The sequence below is a fragment of the Larimichthys crocea genome, chromosome XX, assembly GCF_000972845.2.
Source record: "Larimichthys crocea isolate SSNF chromosome XX, L_crocea_2.0, whole genome shotgun sequence".
In the NCBI taxonomy this organism is placed as follows: domain Eukaryota; kingdom Metazoa; phylum Chordata; class Actinopteri; family Sciaenidae; genus Larimichthys; species Larimichthys crocea.
Window position 1 is genome coordinate 5,638,552 of NC_040030.1, and position 21,963 is coordinate 5,660,514.

The 21,963-nt window shown below is 42.2% G+C and overlaps 1 protein-coding gene across 1 annotated transcript; it reads left to right on the forward strand.

The window, feature by feature from the left end:
* The first annotated feature begins 2,051 nt into the window (after positions 1-2,051).
* LOC104927307 (EF-hand calcium-binding domain-containing protein 6) lies at positions 2,052-21,584 on the forward strand. Its single transcript, XM_019257605.2, has 24 exons — positions 2,052-2,126; positions 2,532-2,680; positions 2,854-2,955; positions 4,548-4,638; positions 6,725-6,970; positions 7,107-7,187; positions 7,380-7,540; positions 8,653-8,772; positions 9,116-9,329; positions 11,203-11,317; positions 12,074-12,201; positions 13,305-13,534; positions 13,624-13,687; positions 13,781-13,899; positions 13,983-14,153; positions 14,911-15,066; positions 15,393-15,600; positions 15,690-15,884; positions 16,457-16,699; positions 17,080-17,298; positions 18,187-18,370; positions 18,455-18,642; positions 20,310-20,459; positions 20,972-21,584. The coding sequence occupies exons 2-24, from the start codon at positions 2,532-2,534 to the stop codon at positions 21,092-21,094; spliced, it is 3,657 nt and encodes a 1,218-aa protein (XP_019113150.2). The 5' UTR covers positions 2,052-2,126; the 3' UTR covers positions 21,095-21,584.
* The last annotated feature ends 379 nt before the right edge of the window (positions 21,585-21,963 follow it).

Genomic DNA, 21,963 nt, shown 5'->3' on the forward strand with positions numbered 1-21,963 from the left:
GTCTTAGCACTTGGTACATTCGACAGGCTGACCTGGTGTTCAATAAGGACTTCCTGTAGCGTAGCCTTGCTGTAGGTACACACATGGTTTTCCACTGCAGTGAGAAGTCTTGGGGTCAATACAATTTGATCAAATCTGGATCCTTTCTCTCTCTCTAACACACACACGGCTTAAAACAATGTACTTACATATAATCAAATTCTAATTATCCTTTTTTAACATGTGTGTAATGATTTGCACGCACACACAGGCACACACGTACATCGTCAACCAATCAGGACAGGCCCGACTATTTCCAGTATTCCCTGTAGTGGGAAGTCATCTGTTGGCTAGGACGAGATCACTAGCGCTAACTTTGTGGTCAGCCTTTGTCTCAGGATGAGAGAGAGCTAATTGACTTTTAAAACTTCGAGCCCTGCAGTCAAATCCACTCCAGAAACGCCGCTCAAGTTTTTTGACGCGGCTCTAGAGGATTGTGTGTGACAGGTTCATTTTCAATGGCTTTAATTGGTTTTAGCGCGCAGGACTCTCTCTCTCTCTCTCTCTGTCTGTCTGTCTGTCTCTCTCTCTCTCTCTCTCTCTCTCTCTCTCTCTCTCACTCACACACACACACACACACACATACATGCTCTGCCTGTGTGCAGGAACAGATAAAGCCAAGCGTAAAGCCTGACCTCTTTTCTCATCTTGTCATTGACGTGGATATTCCTGACATTATATGTCACCTGTAACATATATTTATTTAAACATCAACATCCAGCATCTGTTTGCTTTTTTCCAGGTTGTGGAATCACTACAGTCCCAATAGCACGTCCATCATTTCCTACCAACAGTTCCTTGAGAAACTAGGCTTTGGTGAAAGCCATAACTTCAAGATTGCTCCAGTGTGCACTAAGCTCGGTATGAATAGAGTGGATTGAAATGTAGATTTATGAATATAGAATAGAGGGAGCAGCATTTTTTGCATGTTTTGCTAATGTAAACATAGTTCTTATCATGTAACTTTTTTTTTAATATAACAATATTGTGTAATGTTAACATTTTTTCAACCTCTGATCTCATTATCCACCAGCAGCCACCAGCCAAAAGCTGGTAAAATATGCCTTTTACACACACTTTATATATTTTTGATGATTGACAGATGACAGTAACAGATAATGCCAAGGGCTAATGATAAGGGCTAAAGTTGCCATAGCCTAGTCATATGTCACATAGTCAATAGTAGCTACTTAAGCTATCCTCCAAAAATAGCACTAGTAGTTCATACTAACAATGACAATGTGCACCTTTAGCAAATAAGGTCACCATGGTCACTGTCTTATCTTAGTTTAGTGTGGTTAGCTAATGGAGAAGTTAATTTTGCAGACCAAAGTATTAATCAGGGGATCACTAAAGCTATGACAGTTCATCCTGAATGGAATATGCATTTCTGAACATTACACTCCAATAATTAGAGTAGATATTTCACTAGATGAGTGAATGAGTGAACCTGGTGCAAGACAAAACCAGGGCATCATTAGAGTACATCATCTTGTTACCATGGATATCTGCATCCAATTTGAATTCATCTAATAGATGTTGAATTCCAGTCTGGACCGACATGTCATCTTTAGAGCCCTGCCACTAGCATGTGGCTATAAACCTACACGATTAAAACCAATTCCAACATCATGAAATGAAAAAAATAAATAAAAGTTTTCATGTTTCATGAAATGTGTGGTAACTTCAGCTGGAAAAGAACTACCACGCGACAATGTCTTGGCCATAGTTGCACTTTATATAAGAAAAAAAATAAACATTACATCCAGAGCTCATCTGTAACATCTCTGTCGGCAGGAGGTCAAGCATACAACAATGCCAGTGTCCTTCAAAATAAACGCAACATATGCAGCATCGACCCCTGGTGGGCGCATGGCTCTTGTGCTCTTATTCTGAAAAAGATTAACTTAGTAATGTTCACTTTACAACAAAATGTAATCTAAAGATTGTATTTTATAGAGGTGTCCAGCCGAGGGACAACTCTACCTGTCAAACAGAGGAAGCAGAGACCAGAATCTGTTTCCAGCTCATGTGATGCTCCATCAGTCCTGCCGCACAGGAAGCTGCAGACTCTCTTTTACGACAAGGTACAGACTTGTCTGAATTGCTTTGTGTGTTTTATTCCTCATGTTTGCATGTCACCATCTGGCCCTCTCCCCTGCATTATCCTCTTTAAAGACGGAGGGGTAAATTGGCTCTAAGTGGCGCGTCAGGATGCAAACGGCAGAGGGAACACTTCTAATTAAAATGTTTGCCCAGAAAAATCAGCTCCTGAGTTAGTGTGTTAATCATGGCTAATTTACGGGAAAGGCGGCAGAGTCGGGGCTGGCTCTTCTCTCACAACCGAGAGAGCTGCACTGGGATGTTCTCCATGGAAACCAAAAGTAGAGATGACTCACTTCCTGTCCTTATCCAGGAGCAACAGACAAAGCAAGCAAGTGAGTCTGCCTCTAAAATATGAATGTACATCAATGTGTTCTTCTACCTGTCAGATGTGTACGAACTCTACCCCAGTGTGGCAAGCGCTGCAGGCCTTTGACACCACCCACTCTGGCCTGGTAAAACAGGATGTCCTCAGGGCCGTTCTTAGCAGCTTTATATTTCCCATGAACCCTCACTCCTTCCAGAAGCTGACTAGCCGGTAGGGAATGCAATATTTTATTTATTTATCTGTCTTTTCTCTTCCATCTCACCACATACCTACTCTGCCTCAACCTCCCTGCCCTTTACTCTTTAAATCTTAAAACCTAGCTATCACCTATTCTCTGTAATACATTTTTCATGTACGTGTATGGATTATGTGTGTGTATACAGCTATGGTGTAAGAGCAGCAGGGCCGGTGAGGTGGAAACACTTCTTGGGACACTTCATGAGCCCACTCAAAGAAGACCCCGACGTGAATCTTCAGTCCGACAGGTTAGTTTAAAATGATGTGATTACACATGCAGTGAGTCTCTTATCTCCTTTCCTGAGGCTTGAAACACATGACATGAAGGGTTCTGAAAAGATAAGGCATGACTCTGTATCTGCAATGTCAATACTGATTTATGGTAATAAGAATTTTGGTTTAAAACATTGAATAAATATTATCAACAGAAGAAATAACATTAACAAGATGTCTGTGTACTGTGTTATATCTGCCAATCTTCAGCAAATATTCTGACAACACACCTATTTTACCAAAATACCCAAACTGTCTTGGTTAGTCTTTTCACCAATTCTGCGTTGGTGTGCTGTGTTTAGTTCTGGTCTGGCCATGTTCACTGTGATGCTGGTGAGCGTGGTTCCTCTGTCTTGCTTGTATAGCTTGGGTTCTGATGCCCATTCCTTGGTTGGTCCCTTTGCTCTGGAACTGAAAAAAACCTCCTTCTCTCAACCAAAGTTCCTGTGCCAGCAGTATAAACATGAACAATCCACCAGTGATGCTCCAAGCTTCCAGTCCTGGAAGAGTCAGCTAGTAGGACTGCACAGCTAATTGAGCAGCAAACTAGCTAACGGCAGCTACAGTTAGAGTAGGAATTCAAGTTCAGGTGGCAAATTCTTACATGTCGCACCTTAGACAAATTTCCTTTATTTGTTGGGTGTTGGGACAGATAGTGGTTGTAAGAAATTAATAATAGCTAAGGTAGTTTTAAAGTAAATTAATTACTAAGTTAGACAGCTATTGTAAAAATTTGGCCTGGCTTTACCCCTGAACTGGTCTATCCCCAACTAATTTTAGTAAGACATTTGACATTAAAGATGTTTTGGGGGCTTTGGGCATGCAGCAGAAGGCCACAGGTTGGAGTTGAACCCTGGGCTGCTGCAGCAAGAACTGAGCCTTCGTACATTCTACCAACTGAGCTAACCAGCGCCCCACATTTGACATATCTGACATTTGGTGTGCAGTTCGAGAAGATTCACGATGCCTGAACGATTAACGATCTGGCTCTTGGGGGACTGGTTCATCAGAAATCTTGGTCATCTATCTGTAGTTTAAGTTGTTCCACTGTCCAAAAGTCTTTACCGAGACTGTGTGATATAAAACAGAACTTCACTGTAGAACAGACACCATATTGTCTGCATCTTCCAGCCATCTGTGGCTCCATATTTTTCTATTTTTTCTTCTAATCTTTTTGTGTCTTGCTCACAGTAGAATTGCACAAAGTAACGCTGACTTTCTTTCCTTTTGGCAACATTGTTGGGGAAACAACCATCACATTTGAATAAACTTTATTGGGATTGTCACTGGACAAACCCAACCAAGGGGTTCTGTGCTTATGTTCGAGTGTGAGCTTGAGACAGGCCAGTGTGACCATAAAAGGATTTGCATTTCACGCAAGAATGTTAGTTCGATGTGTAAAGCAGAACATTTATGGATATGGGTAAAGTTCTGAAGGTACTTTAGCAGTACTCGAGGTGCTGGGGAGGTAAAGCAGTGATTACTGGTCAGAAAGATGTTTGAAGAAATGAATGGCTGTATATGCCTTTTCTGATTTGCCTTTTTTTCTTTCTATCTCTTCACTCAGGGCTTTGGAGAAGCCTCTCCCAGATGAAGACAACTTCTATATTGAGAACATTTACCCTCGACTGAAAGAGATCTTCCATCTGGTGGACACGGTAGGAGTTAGGACTATAAAAGTAAATAATAAAGGAGCAATCAATCTTCTCCAAAAGACACACTGAAATGCTTTCCCTTATTTGCGCAGCCGTGCAAAAAGTAGAAGACAGTAGTGATTTTGAATGTTATCAGACAGGACACATGGGAGTATTCTCAGCAGATTGCTAAAAGACAAAGGCACATGCTCAGGTGTATGCTTTAAATATAAATGCCAGACAGCTTTACAGATGAGCCAATCATCATCCGCAGCTTTTTGATGGCCATAAACATGATTAGATGATTGCATATGGCCACTGGTTAGCCACTCAGTCACTAGCCATATGTTCGTCTGACAGCCATCCCCTTCAACACGCCTCCGCATCCAGTTCTGCCTCTTTAATTTCAAATCAGTCTACTTCAGCTGGATGAAACTTTGGAGTCTGACTAAAGTTTGGGGGAAGGGGGCTTTGAATTTTCCATTAATTCACAGTAATGTTTGATGTTGCTACCGCCACTCACAAAACAACAGTCGGCTTCCAAGTTTGAGGAAGTATGTGTGTATATGTGTATGTGTGTGAAGCCTCTCCCAGATATGAATCACACATATCTATCTGCCAGAATCTCCTTCTTTTAATGGCATGGGAGGGGAAAAAAAATATCCCTCCATCAACTGTTTTAATAATCTATTCAGCGGTGGGAGATCAAACAAGAGTGTCCTCACACCACCAGCCAATAATGAGGTTTTTCACTCAGGCAGGTTCTAAGCCAACTATGGTTTTTAGACTATCTCTGGGGAAGCATTCAAGAGCTTGGAAGACTTTCTATGATTCACATTGTTTGTGTATGATTCTAACATACACATCAGATGGAAGCGATTAATTTTGTGCCAGGCCATAATTAGTACTATCATAATGTTACAGTGCTTTATACAGCGATATTGTGTATCATAACCCCACCAATGAGTAAGCATCCTTAACATATGTACTGTCTTTGTAATCCAGTATGATAGAATCCTTTCATTTTATGACATTATCACTGAGACTGTTCATAAATCAATCAGTAAACAGTCCTGAAGCATTAGTTTTATATGGATCCAAATCATATGTCTTTAGATAATCTTTTAGATAAATTGTTAGATAACATGTTTCCTTAATGTTGTCAAAAAATAGCTGTGAGTAGACACTTTAAGTTTTGTTGATGGCAAAACAACAGTTTTAAGAATTTAAAGGACCAGTGTGTGGCATGTAGGCCCAGTTTAGTGGCTTATAGAAATGTAGTTGCAAACCCCCTGAACTCATTCTCCTTTTCCAAGCATGGAGGAAAGCCAGTGTTTAGTTTATCTGTTCTGGGCTACTGTAGAACGATGGTGGTTCAACATGGCAGGCTCTGTGGACCTGCAGTGTCTGTAGATATAAAAGGCTCATATTTCAACATGTTTATTATATTCCATTTATGCCACATTCTGTAAATAGAGCCCTTTAATTTTGCCACACTGTAACTGTAACATAAAAAGCTAACTTCCACTGACTGGACTCAAGTTTTCCTTTTCCGAGGCCTCTGTATGCTAATGGTGTCTGACAGTGTTTTCTTCAGCTCACTTTACTTGTGATGGGTTCATGCACGTGTGTCAAATTCAGTTTAATTACGATAATTTTAAATCTATGATGATAATTTATTCTCTGGGGTCAATGTCGAATGTTTCTGGGCTTCTGGTGCAGCCAGTGGTTATCTGGAAAACGGATAACGGATATCCAGGCCAGAACTTCCTCCACAGTCCAATTAGCAACTTGAGAATGATGGGAACGCAACACATTTGTGCTAATCTTTATAAACAGTTATCTGCATATGAATGCAGATAGATTTATAAAAACATAATAAAGGTTAAATGATCATCAGATGATAGCTGATGGGTTTCAAGATTGCATTTTGCTGAACACCCTCTGCCTTATTTTCTCTCCACATGGACTGTTGGAACCAAAACCCACTCAGATCCTGCATTTATATGCAGATAACTCACACATATGTGATGTCTGCCATCACCTCCCTGTAAAAAAATGCCATCTATACAATTTGAAGGAGAACACTTAACGCAGATTTTCTTTCCAGAAGGATGCAGGTTGGATCACTCGAGCAGACATGCGACATTTACTGGAGAGACCAGGTGGTACCCAGCCCCAAACACCCCTACCTCGTCTTCGTCCAACACAGATTACAGAGCTGCTCAAAATACTAGACCCAGGACACACCGGGGTCATCCAGCTGGCTAGCCTGGAGAAAATCAACCCCAGCATCACCTCTTCTCCCTCCCCTGTTAACCCTGCTGAACCCCTGGATGAGACAGAAGACACTGCTGTATGTTTGTATATCCATTTGCTAGTGTGTGTGTGTGTGTGTGTGTGTGTGTGTTTGTGCACACTCCCTACAGGAGTTGCACATTTCCATGTAAGGCCATGAATGTGTAATGTGCTTTTTGACCATTTTTCATCAGGAGCAAGAAAAAACACCAGATGAAAAGCAGACAACAGAGTGTTCTGATAAAGTGTCTGTGGCATCTGCTTCATGGAGAACCGTGAGTGTGTTAACACAACACACTGTGGTCACATATCACCCCTATCACACATCGCAATACACCACAAGATCAAACAGAGAGAGAAAACAAAAGAGCAAATCCAAAGAAAAAAAAGAGGATACATTATTAATTCACAGTTTGTGTGTGTGTGTGTGTGTGTGTGTGTGTGTGTGTGTGTGCTCATATATTAAGGTGGAGAATTTACTGCTGGACAAGTTGTGCGAGCAGCTCAGTTCAGTGCTGGCGGCTCTGAAGCTGTGTGACCCTCAGCAGACGGGACACGTCACACAGGAAGATCTGAAGAAGGTCTTAAGCCTCTATGGCATGCCCATCTCAGACACACACTTCAAGAAGTAAGATACACACCTGCACACACACACACACACACACACACACTGAAGTTATCACAAGCTCACATTGATTATATTGATTTTCTTGGTTCATGGAAAGTTTTACGAATTTAAAACCTCCATGTTAAAAAATTCATAACAGACGTCATAATTGACCTTGTCTGCAGTTGGAGTTTCAGGGCAATACTGGGGCAGAGATCTCCACCAAATGTTTCCCAACTTGAAAGGGATAGTTGACATTTTGTGAAATATGCATGTTTGTTGACATCACTCTTATGTTCATTTAAATATGAAGCAGGAGCCAGGAGGAAATTAGCTTAGCTTAGCTTAGACAGAAAGCAGGGGGAAGCAGACTGGCTCTCTCCAAAGTAAAAAACAACAACAACAAAATAACATTTCTAATTAACATGTTCTATTTCATCTTATTAACGGGTGCATAACCAAAACATTTCATTACCAAGTGATTGCTCCCAGCTACTCTTTGCCAAGACACTGTTACAGCATGAAGCTCCTTGTAAAACCTCAAGTCGTGTTTTTATATTTCTGTTTGAGTACGGGTCGAGCAAACGAGACACAGTGTGTTAATTAGTGCGCTTCAGAAGGTTGAAACATATTTTTGATCTCCAGCTCACGCAAAGCTAAGTCCTCACACCAACATGCAGACAATATTGTGGCTGAAATGCATTGCAGAGACCGACTCAGTAACAGTTTGACTAGTGATGTCTCAGATCTATTGCAGACATATTTAAACAGCAGTTAACTTATTTAACTTATTTGAATATTCTCTGAAACCAAATTAAGTCCAGTTTTTCTCAGTGGTCGGTGGACACCAACATAGAGCTGAAAAGTAGAGTGAATATTGGACTTGCATTCTTCAGATGGACAGAAATATGTAGCATTGTGTCTCCTGGATGTGTAAACAGACAACTGGCAACTATCACCTTGTGAGGTGATCCTGTATCAGAGGTTGTGTGTAAAACCCATTGTGTTTGAATGTAAAAATGCACCATGTATGAGTGATGTGCTGGATGTTTGACTGCTAAATGATGAAACTCCGACCTCTGTTCACTTTGGGTCTTTCTCCGCTCACCCTGACTTTCTCTTTGTGTTTTCAGGCTCTGTGAGACCTCCAGCTCAAGACCTGGGAGTTCTTCTGAGCTGGTTTATTACACTGGCTTTCTCAGAAACCTGGGAGTACCACTAACAGAGGAGACATGCTCATCCCACAGTGAGAGGTGAGCCTCACTGGTTCTGTTGATTACTGTGGATTATGTTTACTTAATTCAGTTTGTTCCACCTCTAGAAGGGGTTTGAAAAACATCAGAAGGTCGTCTTACTGCTGAAAAAGTCAGTCAACCCTTACTCTGTATCCATCAAACCTCTAGGAATTGACAGTTCACTACCTGTGGATGAATGTTTGGTTGCTTGAATTGTGGTAGTGAAGACGTCCTGCTTGTATTATCAATGTCAAGCATTACTTGTTACATATTCTTCATTTGTATCTGGTGTTAACTAAGCTCTGTTGGACTTGGACTACATCATCTTTTACTCTTGAACTCTGAACAATCTGCCCTACAGGCCATGCACATCACCTCAGTTGACCTCGCAGTCAGTCAGGACACAGCGGCCTCCCTCCTGCCTGCAGGTCAGCCCAGACACCTGCAACATACTGGACATTGTTTTCCGGAGAATGAGATCGAAGTTAGAGCAACGCCATGCCAGCCTGACTGACCGCATCCAGGCCATCATCCACAGCTCTGATGACACGCTGACGGAGACAGATGTACGAAAAGTGAGTGGAGAACCAACACAACCTACATGACATAAACACTCTGCACATAAAAGATTTGTTCTGAAATTGTACTGAAATGCACATTTCTTTAAAAAGCCTGATGCAATACTGTATATTCAGCCTTTATCAGGTGTGGAACTAACAAACAAATGTTCTGTTTTTAAAATCATAATTCGCTATTAAGTCAGCCTGTATTCTGAATTACATCCAACCATTTTGTCTGCACTGTTCTCCCTCCCTCTCCTCTGGGTTTCCCCATACCACCATGTAATGCAGCCCACTTCCTTTTGGCGCCCATTTTAACTGGGCTCTTCAGAAAGAGCATGCCACTCTGGCTAGTTTTTCTTTTAGAAGGTTCAGTTTTTATAGCTTTTAACAGACAAAATCCTTGCTTTATGAGTATGGTAATTATGGGGCAGCAGTGGCTCAGGATGTAGATCCTGACCCCAACTCCTCTAGTCAAAGTGTCCTTGAACCCCAAATTGCTCCCAAAGGTTGCACTATCAGTGTATCAATGTGTCTGGATGGTTAGCTCCTAAAACTGATGAGCAGTTGGCACCTGGCACGGCAGCCATTGCCATCTATGTATGAATGTGTGTGAATGGGTAGTTGAGATCAGTCAGAGAGACGTGTTTTATTCATATAAGCTCCTATATTTTTTAGATGGATCTCCTCATTCAAGTAGATTATGTGAGGAATACTTTGTTTTTGTTTCTTTGTAGGTGAGTAATATAACAGTAATGTAACAGTACTTCTACTTAAGATTTCCACTGCCGTCTATGCATTGCACAGATGCAAAATGCCTTAGCCTTAGACACACAATGTGAATCGTGATACATCTAAGAAATGGCTACTACCGATCTCACAATGATTGTACTGGCCTTGAAGTAGTTTTGTACATTTATCATTTTCAACAAATCATTAAAAGTCCTCTCTCTCTCTCTCTCTCTCTCTCTCTCTATATATATATATATATATATATATAATTTTTTTTTGTTAGTAGTAGTATGTTAGTAGTGAGTATTTGTGGCAGCAGGACAATGCATGTGGGAAGAAACATGGTACAACACAGAGAACAATAGATCTCTGGCACAGAGGAAGACGATGTATCTGTTCACATAGAGACATTACTGTTGGTTTGTTCTTTTAACGGATCTGCTGATCATCGAAAATATAGAATAACAACAGGAATATTCTTGAAGGTCTGAAGCAATTAAATATGCATACAGCATATCTCCACCAGTGAGAAACCTTTCAGCAGACACAGTCACATGTGCGCACAGAGTCTGACTATTCTTTGAGCGAGGGGTGGAGGACGTGATGTACGAGCATACAGACAAAGCAGAAAGACTGTGCTGAGGGTGAGAACTCTTAGAAGCAAAAATGCCTGACGTAGAAGAGGCAGCAATGGCAGCAATTAGACGCTAAAAATAAAAGACACACATGTTGCTCGATGCAAGCTGTCTGAAGAGATGTTCCTGTTTGTTAAATGTTAAGCAAAAGGGCATCTGGTTGGATCTGTGAATCATCACACACTCCTACCTGAGCCTCAGCGTTCACTTTGGTTCTGTTCAGTTTCACCCACTCAAGATTGTGACTAATGTTTCATTTTCTTCTCAATCTTTGATAAATGAACATGTTTTTCATGTAATTATAAAACAGGACGCACGTTCATAAAAAGCTAAAATGTATAACTGTGTGTTGTGTTTGACTCTGTAGACATTTGAAATCTTCCACAGTTGCTCGGTCAGATTTGCTCGTGTACCTGTTGTACTTGGAGTATGAGAGCGGCTCTGCTCTGACCTGGCCTGCAGCACAGTGCAGTGAAGCAGACTGCCAAACCTGTCCTGCTTTCTCTTCTTCTGCCCCCCAGATACTAGAGGACAGCTGGGTCATCCTGGACGATAAGAATTTCAACGAGTTCACTGAACTGCTGGGCTTCAGGGATGGACGGATCGAGCGCTCGGCTTTCCTGGCGAAGTATGAGGGTGAGACGGTAGAACGGCAGCCAGAACATCTTGACCAGCGGCGTCAGCAATCCCATCAGTTCTGCGTGGCAGGGTTTTCGATGCTTAAATAGAGATTTTAAAAATCCCATCCTACTCCCCACCAGGCCTCCAGTCCCCCTCCACTCCATCTTCCCTTGCATCCAAACTCCTACCCCACCCACGGTGATCAAACATAAGCCCCCCGCTTCCTGTAAAATGATGTCTTTCTTAGCACATGAGCTGTTGGAGAAATCATCCTGGATTATAAATAGAGTAAGAGTGAGCCTCTTCGTCTCTCATTAGCAGAGCGGAGAAGTACACAGATTCAGAATCGCACTCATTTCTGCTTGTTTGGGCTAATTATGTGCTTTGGAAGCAGAAAACAGAGCAGCAGGGCATCGCTCTAATTTGTATCCTTAAAAAAAAAGAAACACAGTCGAGAGAATAACAAAAAAACAAAAACAAAAAAACTGAGGAATCATTAAACAAAAGCCAGAATGTAAAGTTTGTCATGTTTGCAACGCATACAAATCAGTCTCCTCGACTCAGAATGTAAGTAATTAGATGTAAATGAGGTCAGGCAGTTAAATGCCCAGTGAACCTGCCAGACATGAAGGCCATTCTGTGTCTGAGTGTGGATACATACAAATCATTTAGACAATGGAGACATTCCTTCACAAAGACTGGGGACATAGCAGAACCTGTTCACTGTGTGCTGATATTAAAACATCTGTTTCCCCCTCATGGTGTCTGCAGAGGCCACAGGCAGAGACGGGCAGCAGAGCTCTGAGGGTCACGGTGATAAGCATGAGGTCGACCACCTGCTTATTTCTGCCGAGCAGTGCCTGGCTGCCATGAAGACTAGGATTAAGATCATCCACGGGGTGAGCAAAACAAAAGCTGTGAATCAGCTACTTTAATAATCCAGTAGATTTTCATGATGTCAAAACACAGTTTTTTATAAGAAAATGACGCAGAGAGATGTGGAGTGACACTGCAAAGGTTCGTGGCTCATGGTCGTGGCCTTAAACCCTGTACACCAGGGTGCCACATGACAGACATTTATTCACTGACAGACTTTCAGTGCATCTGTACTCTGTTATCACCTCTCTGTTGTGTTCACTCCGTCTGGTGGCGTCTAACTTGCCTGTGTGGGATTCAAGTTTCATACCCCACCGCCGGAGGTTTGTCATGTAATTTAATCATGAGCTGTCTTTGGTACATTGTGTTAAATAATTTGTGAGTAGTTACTAAAGAATGAACCAGGAAGGAGTTAATAACTGATAAATCATTAATAATAATAATAATAGTAATAATATAATGATGACTTCCTATAGAGTCTGGGAGATACACCACTGGACATATAGACCACTTTCTTAATCAGTTGTTCCAGCAGGATTCATTCATCAGACCACATGCAGTATATGTTAATATTCACATCCATGTTACTGAAAGGCAATAACGCCTTTGTTGTCTGTAGGTGTGACTGTGAGTGTGAATGGTTGTTTGTCTCTATGTGCCCTGTGATAAGCTGGCGATTTGTACCCGACCTCTCACCCAAAGTCAGCTGGGACGGACTCCAACCCCACCGTGACCCCGATGAGGATAAGTGGTTACAGATGATGGATGGATGGATAAATAAATCAGGACTATTGGGTTGAGAAACCGATCACTACAACAACTTCACTTTAAAAAAAGGCCAACTAGAAAGCCACTTTATTTTCTTGCAATGAGAGAAATGAGGAAGTTGAAACATTTCTGATAGTGTCACATGCTGCTCAAGCTGTAACACTGCAACACACAGTGTTCAATAAATGTATTTTAAATTAAACCTGCACTTCCTGTTACCAGCAGTAACTACAGGTGTTGCCAAATCCACCAGGACTAGAGTCTGAAAGGTTCTCCTTTAAGGATTATAACTTTAAGCAGCCATAGCACACACAGTTATTTAGTTAGTACATGTCTCTGTTGTGATGATTTCCATCAGGACAACCTGACAGCGTTCCGGTGGATGGACAGGAAGCGCAGAGGTGTGGTCGATTGCCATGATTTCAAAAGGCTTTACAGCAGCCTGGGGTTCCTCTGCAGGGAGGAGGAGTACCAGCGGCTGCTGGATCTGATTAGCCTGCATCCCGGAGGCAACCTCAACTACGCAGAATTTGTTGATGTTGTTGAAAATAATGGCAAACGCAAAGAAGGGATGCAATCAGCAAATGTGTGAGTGTCATATATGATCTGTATCCCTGATGTTTGGCCATTTTGAGGAAAGTTGGCTCTATGTTGTTTTTTTCTTTCTCCTCTGACAGACTAGAGCAGCTCCATGCACTCCTCGCCTCTGAAGCACGCTACAAGTGGGCAGACATGTCTAAGGTCAGCCACACTTACAGAAGGATATACAGATATACAGAGAATGATTCTTTGAATCGTGCAGGGATCTAGACCTGTTCCTCACTTTCCCATCAGGTGCTGTGCCAGTTTGACACGGACGGCCACGGTTGGATCCATAAAAAGAGCTTGAGGGGACTTCTGTTCACCTATGCCCTCCCTATGAGATCTGATGAGTTTGAGCAGCTCTGGTTGAGGTAAGAGATTCCCAGCTGAGGCAGCCCAGTTGGTGAAGGGCCCTTGCTTGTGCCAGCCACAGTTTTTAACTTCATTTTGACAGGTACGACCCAGAGAGGCAGGGCTGTGTAGCGGTTTGTGACTTCCTCGAAAAGCTGGGGTTTCATCACGAGGGGGAACTCATGCCTCAGAGCCAGAGGCGGAACCAAACTGCTGCCCAACAGGACACTGACAGACCAGTTTCCTCCGATACTGCCTCACTGGAGTGTATAAAGTAAGTGAAGAAGAGTAGTGTGTGCAGTTTTTTGATATATCCATCCATGCTCTGCTGCTTATCCGGGTCCAGGTCAGTAGCTCAGATGTCCTTCTTATTGGCCACATCCTTCAGCCCTTCATGGGCGATCCTGAAGCTTTCCCAGGCCAGATGGGATGTGATCCCTCCAGCATGATCTTGGTCTGCCCCCCCCAGTTGTATGTGTCTGGAATACCACCACATGGAGTCATCCTAATCAGATCCACTGACTGACATTTTCAAAAATCAAACAAGCCTTTAAATCATGCAGACAGAAAACTTGATTCAGCTTCACATGAAAAAAAAAATGTTTCATGCATACTTAAACAACATAAAACACCCATAAGTTTTAATATAATCATAAATAAATACAGCTATAGAAGCAAACACACACACAGCACTAAATGTTTTCCATGAATACTCACTAAATGAGCTTCTTACAGCAGGAGGTTCAGACAAACAAACATTTGAGTCTGGGGTAGAAACATTTTGCACATGCTGTGATCATTATTATGATTATTATCATTATTGCCGCAAAAAGCCATTAAAACATTTTTCATTATAAATACTTGAATGCATGCATGCAACAGGGCTTATTTATTTCCTCTAATTTTCAAGTTTAACTGTATAATAGGTATTTTAATTTATGAGCCTGTGTCAACATTTTTGTCTAACAATTGTTCGCCTGCCTGAACATAGAGTTTCATATTTTTATCATGAGCTCTTGTGCTGTCCGCAGACTGACCCTGCAGGAGAACTATGAGGGGCTGAGCAACTCCCTGACTCACCTGGAAACGAGGAGAGACGGCACAGTGACAGTGGAACAGCTACTGAGTCTGTTACAAACCCACAGCTGCTCCATCCAGAGAGAGCAGCTCGTAAATAACCTGCGCAGGTCGACTCCACTCCTTTTACCTCCATAAAACTATAAAAAATTGTACGAATAAAATGTATTTATTCATATGTAGGTTATAATTTGAAACTGTATGTCACATTACTTGATTGATGGCAAGGTTAAACATATTGCAGGTATTTGATGTATTTGACAAATTTAATTATTACAGTTGGGACCTTCAGTATCTCTAATCAACCTCAGGGTGGTGTTGGAAGAAAGAATCAGGCAGGATTCATCCTCCGGGATACATTAATAAATAATATAAAATTTCTTTACAATGTAACTAAAAAGCCTAACGTGTTGCGCTTCCTTTGTGTTCTCTTTAGGCTCAATGTTTCCTTGGATGAAAACTGCAGGCTAGCTTACATGGAATTCCTGTCGGCACTTGACCAAAAAGCAGAGAAGAAGGATGACCCTCCACCAGCTTCCCCTGATGCTGTCCGACAGATAGAGTCTTTGGACAGCCTCAGTCCAGGCATGGCGATGGCTAGGATGCGGGAACTAGTCACTACCTCAGCGCCTAATCTGCAAAAGGTGAAGCTCATAACCACATGCTTCATTTTTCATCATGTCTGTCATCAGTTTCTCTTTCAACTGATCCTTTTACTCTTTCTTTCCTCCAGGCATTCCTGGCCTTTGACCGGGGCAGGACAGGGATGGTTAAAGCTCTGGAATTTCGTCAGGTGCTGGATAGTTTTTGTGCCCGCCTGTCAGACAAACAGTACAGATATATGCTGACTAAACTGGAGCTGGACTGTGAGAACTGCACTGTTAACTGGAAGGACTTCCTGAACAAGTTTCAGTCACAGAGCACACTGGTAAGAGAAGCAGCCTCGAGAGATAGATAGAATAATAGAAATATGCTTTTTCGCTTTCTTTCTGATCAACAGTGTAAAATATGTTTTTAGGTTCCTCAAAGTAGCCATCTTTAGCTATGATCACAGATCTCTTAATCATCTGCATGCTGAGCACCTGTGGCTGCTTTTTCTTCACTCTACAGTCCAGCTCCCTAAGGTCATACTCCATTTACAGAGCCTGAAAGTGTGTTTGGGGTCATTGTCCTGTTGGAAAACAAATGATGGGATCAAACCAGATGGGATAGCATGTTACTGCAGAATGCTGTGGTAGCCATGTTGATGTTAAGTGTGCCATGAATTAAGAATAAATCAACAGTGTCACCAGCAAAGCACCTCCACACCATTACACCTCCTCTATGCTTCACTGTGGGAACCACACATGCAGATGTCATATGTTCACCTCTGAATCTCACAAAGACACAGTGGTTGGACTCAATCAGACCAAAGTACAGGTTTCCACGGTTCTAATGTCTATGCCTTGTGTTTCTTGACCCAAACTGTTCTCTCCTCTGTTTCTGTTCATAATGCTGTAGGTGTCAGCAGACAGGTGCCTGAGCAGGACCTCAGAGCAAGGGACTAAAACCAGATTAATTAGTCAGACCAAGCCCCCTGAAATTGCAGAGCATCTTCAGCAGATCCAGGAAGTCGTCTCAGGTCACTTGTATGAAATCACCAAAGAGCTGATGGGTATGGACCCTACGAACAGCACGACAGTCTCTAAAGAGCAGTTCAGACAGCTCTGTGATCGCCACTGCCTGAGACTCACAAATGATCAGGTAAAGCCAGAAAAATGTGTTTACTGCTGCATATATTCCAGTGAATTAGAATTCAAAGAGGAGATGTTCAAGAGAACAAGCACATTTCCAACAACCCGACCAGTGCTTTCAAGCTGAAACAACACAGACTGGCATCAGGCCATGGTTACAAATGAGAAGATGAATTTTAGTACGTTTGCCAGTTCCACTCTTTTTAGTCTGGTATGTTTTCTTTAATTATTCTAATCAAAACCTAATTTATCTTTCTGATAATTATTGACTGCGTGAGGAAGTTAGTCATCTGTAAAACCAATTTACGTACTGTGTGTTACTCTCTTTGGGGTATTATTAGTCGCCCCCACCCTGTGTGGATGATTATTATGTTTCCTTTTGCTTCTCAGTTTGAGTGTGTGTGGAGTCAGATGCCTGTGAACGAGCAGAAGAAGCTGCAGTACAGAGAGTTTCTGAAGCGTTTTGGTGTTCTGGGCAGAACCCCCCAAACAGAAGTAGGGGTTCCCACCAATGGCGTCCCATCTCCTTCCCCAGAGCCCAGAGAAACAGTGTCAGCAACAAAATCTTGTTGCTCAGAGATTACAGGTCCCATTCTGCAACGCACGAAGGTACACACACAAGGATAGTGCTGTAACCTTACCTACTACACAGGATATGTTTTTAATGATGGTGTTTAGCTGCACAATACAGTCGCAACATCTTTTTGCTAAATGCGACAGAATGATCTGCGATGGATGAAGACAGCAGCTGATTTGCAAAGCCAGGGAAGCTCAGTTTGTTACTAGCAGAGAATTATATTCAAGATGTATATTCAATCCTGAGTGCATGAAGGTACATTCTGAGCACAGAAAAGGATTTGTTGTAGAGACCTTATTATCAAAGACAGCAATAATTATTATCCATTTCAGAGAACAGATGTGTTTAATTTAATTTATTTTGAACTATTCTTAGTGTGATAACATTTTTTCAACAAAATATATGAATATATTAATGTTCTGGCCCACTGCACTCAAACCTAACCATACACTGCAGATAGCCGTCCAACATACCCGTTTTCTGACTCTTAAATGACGTTTTCACTGTCGCCAAGCGCTTGCTCCCGGTGGGAATTATTACAAATTTTAAAAAGAGTACAGTCTAGACCTGCTCTATATGGAAAGAGTCATAAGAGTTATGAGAACTTGAACTGTCATGATAGGCCACTATATAAATTAAACTGAAATGAATTGCACGCTTAGAATTGAGGCACAAAAAGTTACAAAATAAGTATGAATATACAAAATAAGTGTGAGTCATATAAGTATATATGTGATTAGAAATATATGCCTGTGAAAGGAGGATGTGTGTGTGAGTGGGCAGAATGAATAGCTGTTAGATTCTGTTCGAATCTGCTGCTCGGTGCAAATCATTCTTTAATAAGATAACTACACTTTTCTGTACAGTTTTCTGTGTAGTTGCTCAGCTTGCCTCCTGACCTCCCCTCATTCCTCTCTCAGTCTGCCCCCCAGTGCACCTCCAGGCGTTCTGCCTCAACGGGAAGGCCGGAAACAGGAAGCCTGCTGGGCAGCACAGAGAGGAGGCTGCGCGGGGAGGTGCAGCGCTGCTGGAAGGAGATCCAGAGGAACTGTACCGAAGAGGATCCTCAGCAAGAGGGACACATCAGCACATCCTCCTTCCTGCGTGAGCAGCAAACCACAGACAATCATGATGTGTTTAACCTGCTCTGTGCGGATGTACATACTAATGGCTGACTGTGTGTTACAGAGATCCTCCAATCCCTCAGCATCTGTATGACTCATGAGCAGTTTGAACATCTGGCTGTGAAGTTTGACATCATGAGTAACGGCTTTGTTTCATATCACAAATTCCTTCGTCACTTCCTCCTGAACCTGAAACCAGCTGAGACCAAGGGGGCCTTTGAGCGACGTGAACTCCCTCTACCCGTTACACCGGTAAAAAATTCAATGTCACTCTGTCATGACTTCATTTTCCTTTACAGGTCAGGCCACTTTGATGTAAATTTGGCATAATTTTGAAAAAACAATCAAAGATTTCTATCTGTATTTTCAGTCACCTGTTGTACTGGTTCTCAACCTGGGTGTCCTGACCCTACCAAAGCTTCACAGTGGGTCAGGAGCATTAGAGAAGTACACAGTTAAAACAACCAGAGAGCTGAAAGAACACTGAGGAGTTTATATGATTGTTAAAATAAAATAAAAAAATACAAAATACATACAGAGAATTGTAAAATATAGAAAAACTTGCCCCTGATATAAAATTCACAGGAAATTATCTGCTCAAAATTCATCCAAATCACCCGTTTGAGACAAGTTCCTGCAGTTATTGTTTCACTGTTTGGGTTATTCATTTTATCAGATGTTCTGTTCTAATATTGTTTGAAATTTCATATTGAATATGAAATGAAAATTTCATAAAATATGTAACTTAGTCAGTTTACTCTGTTAGAAAAGGGGTCCCTTAAAGTGAAAGATTTAGAAAGCATGTTCTGGCCTGCAGTGAAAACCACAGAGCACACACAGTTATCAGGACCATCTGCCGATGACGATGCCTGACTTGGTTCGCATACAAGTTTCAGAATCCCTGCAAACACGTCTGCATTCTGACCAAAACCACAGTGATGTCTGTAAACAGTGACACAGGTACACACATGTTTGTAGATCAGTTATAGGCACTAATAAAAAGAATGTCTGGCTTGTGGCTGACTTCAGTTTCCGTCACATGCACACTAAAGTTCTTTAGAAATTTGAAAAGTTACTTTCCCCTCATGTTTCCAGTGTGCAGACAGTCATCACAGTTGGAGTTTAGTGTGAAATTGGGACACAGACTATGTACTTTCAGCTACACATACCCACACTGAGCAGCACATTAGCACATTTCAAATTGACTCTGCCTCCTCTCTCTGCTTAGGGTCTGATCTATAGTCTTTTTATTGGCTGCAAGTTTAAATTGGGTTACAGTAAAGTGTATGTATGTGTGTGTGTGGAGGTGGCTCTGGAATATGAGGGGGAGGTGATGGGCGACGGCGGGTTGCCAGATTGTGTAAACTCAGCAGGGACCTCCCACCCCCAGGCTCTCGACTATCGCCTGCCATGACAAGCAAATTGGGCAAGTTTGGTGATTTGCAGTGTTTTCTTGGCACGGGGAGGTGTATATGAAGCTTTGAACAATGACACACGGGTGGGTATGTTCTAAAAGGACCCCCCGCTGAGCGACTAAGCCGAGCCCCAAGCTTTAACGGAGCGTGTGGGTGAGGGCCTAATCTGGCAACCCACGAGCTGCAACCTTCCAAACCAACTTTGGAATCACAAAGACCTTCATTGTCTCCACCGAACCCACCACCATCTGTGTGAAATTGCAGAGACCCCCTGCATCTTAACTGATTCGATGGTGTGTGCCTGTAGATGAGTTTACAGACAAAACCTTTTTATCTGATCACAGAACAAAAAACACTTCATTTGTTCCGAGTCTCAGCTTGCGAAGAAGTGAAATATTGCGGATAATGTGCGGGGCTCTCACCTCTTATTTGTTGTTTTCTTTCTTCTTCTTCATGCCTTCTTGTTCTGTACTGTGTGGCCTGATGGGATCTGGTCCGGTTCAGACGATCCAGGGTGTTCTTAGCAAAGACTGCGTGGAGGTCATGCTGAGGATCTACGAGGTGGTTCGCTCCTCCTGGACCTCCATCAGACGCTACTTCCTGACATCTGACCGTGCCCACTCAGGGACTGTCTCCGTGCAGGACTTCAGGAAGGTGAGGTTCAGCTACGGCTGCCTCCCCTGCAGAGCTCCGCCTGCTCTACTGCATCCGAGGGATGTCACTCAACAACAAACTGGGTCTTTATGAATTATTGATGCAACCGTTTGAGCTCCACTCGTGCCTCTTCTATCAAAATGTCTGAAGGAGAATGATGGAGAGTGACTGGAAATCTATGCAGCTCACACACACAACTGTTCACTTGACAGCCAATCAGTAATTTTAATTATTCAATTAAGCTGAAGGTTGAAACAAGACCGTGCTGACATTTTGGCCCAGGAGAACAGCAGCTGACACCCCTGTTCTATTGTCCCTGCCATTTACCTGCTGTACACTCTACTGAAGACAACGCTCCCTGAGCTAATCGATAAAAACAATTAGCAACCTGGTTTGGGACATAATACACTTACACACTTACACACACACACACACACACACACACAAACACACACACTCATGCATGCACACACACAGTCCACGTTTCAACTTCTGCTGTTGTTGCCCTGCAGGTGCTGCGCTACTTCAATGTGAATCTGTCGGAGGAGGAGTTCTTCCACCTCACCTCTTATTTTGATGCCAACACCACAGGGAAGATTTACTACAACAACTTCCTTTGGGCATTTCTTCACTGAGCTTCATTCAGATGCTGCAAATGCTTCAGAAAGCCTGGGACTGGGCAAAAACGGGCAACTGACCTGAGGCCTGAAACACTCAAGAGGCTCCAGATTCACTTTGGGTTAAGACTAGGGTTGATGGCAAATGGTGATAATGGTGAGCTCCTTAATGTGGTTTCTTTTAGCTACAGTAGATGGGTGGAAATAATGGTCCAGGTGGTGCATAGTTGTGTAGTACATCTGACTTTACAGACCCACCACAATGATTCTTTGACCTTAGCCTGAGCGTGGTTGCCTTGAGCAGCTACTATCGAGGCAAGAATTTGAAAAATAGATGAAATTTGTGATTTTGCATAACTGCTCCGTGTATCACTCACTTTTTTCTTAAACTTGTTTTTTACAAAGATGCTGAGAAAAGACAGATTCATAAAAGTGTTCTAAGACCGCAGACTTTATTGCAGTCGTGTTCTTACAAGTCAAGTGCCAGCTATTCCTAATTAGCATAGGGTAACAATACAAAAGGGCATACGACTACAGGACACACAGAAAACACACACAGAAACTGAGAATTGAGAAAATTTGAGAGACAAGTTAAGAATGACCCTAAATATGTTGAAGCATTGGACTCTAAACATGAGAAAAACTCAAGAGCATATTCAATAGCATCATTAGTGGATATAAATAAGACATCAGAAAATAACTTTATACACATGCTGCATCTGTAAAACAGGATTTACAGTATGGAAACCAACCAACCAAGCCAACAGCACATTAAAACAGTTTAATCCACCTTAAATATTAACAGAAACAAGTAAGCCACACATGTTACATTACACATGTTAGGAAGTCTTTATTATCCTAAAGGAATCATAAAAAGGTCTTACCAT

Excerpts from the sequence above, each read along its gene's own strand:
- LOC104927307 (XM_019257605.2), top strand. The coding sequence starts at position 2,532 with ATGTGTACGAACTCTACCCCAGTGTGGCAAGCGCTGCAGGCCTTTGAC. Across the intron at positions 8,773-9,115 it reads TGCTCATCCCACAGTGAGAG|GCCATGCACATCACCTCAGT; the intron begins GTGAGCCTCACT and ends TCTGCCCTACAG. Across the intron at positions 17,299-18,186 it reads CCATTCTGCAACGCACGAAG|TCTGCCCCCCAGTGCACCTC; the intron begins GTACACACACAA and ends TTCCTCTCTCAG.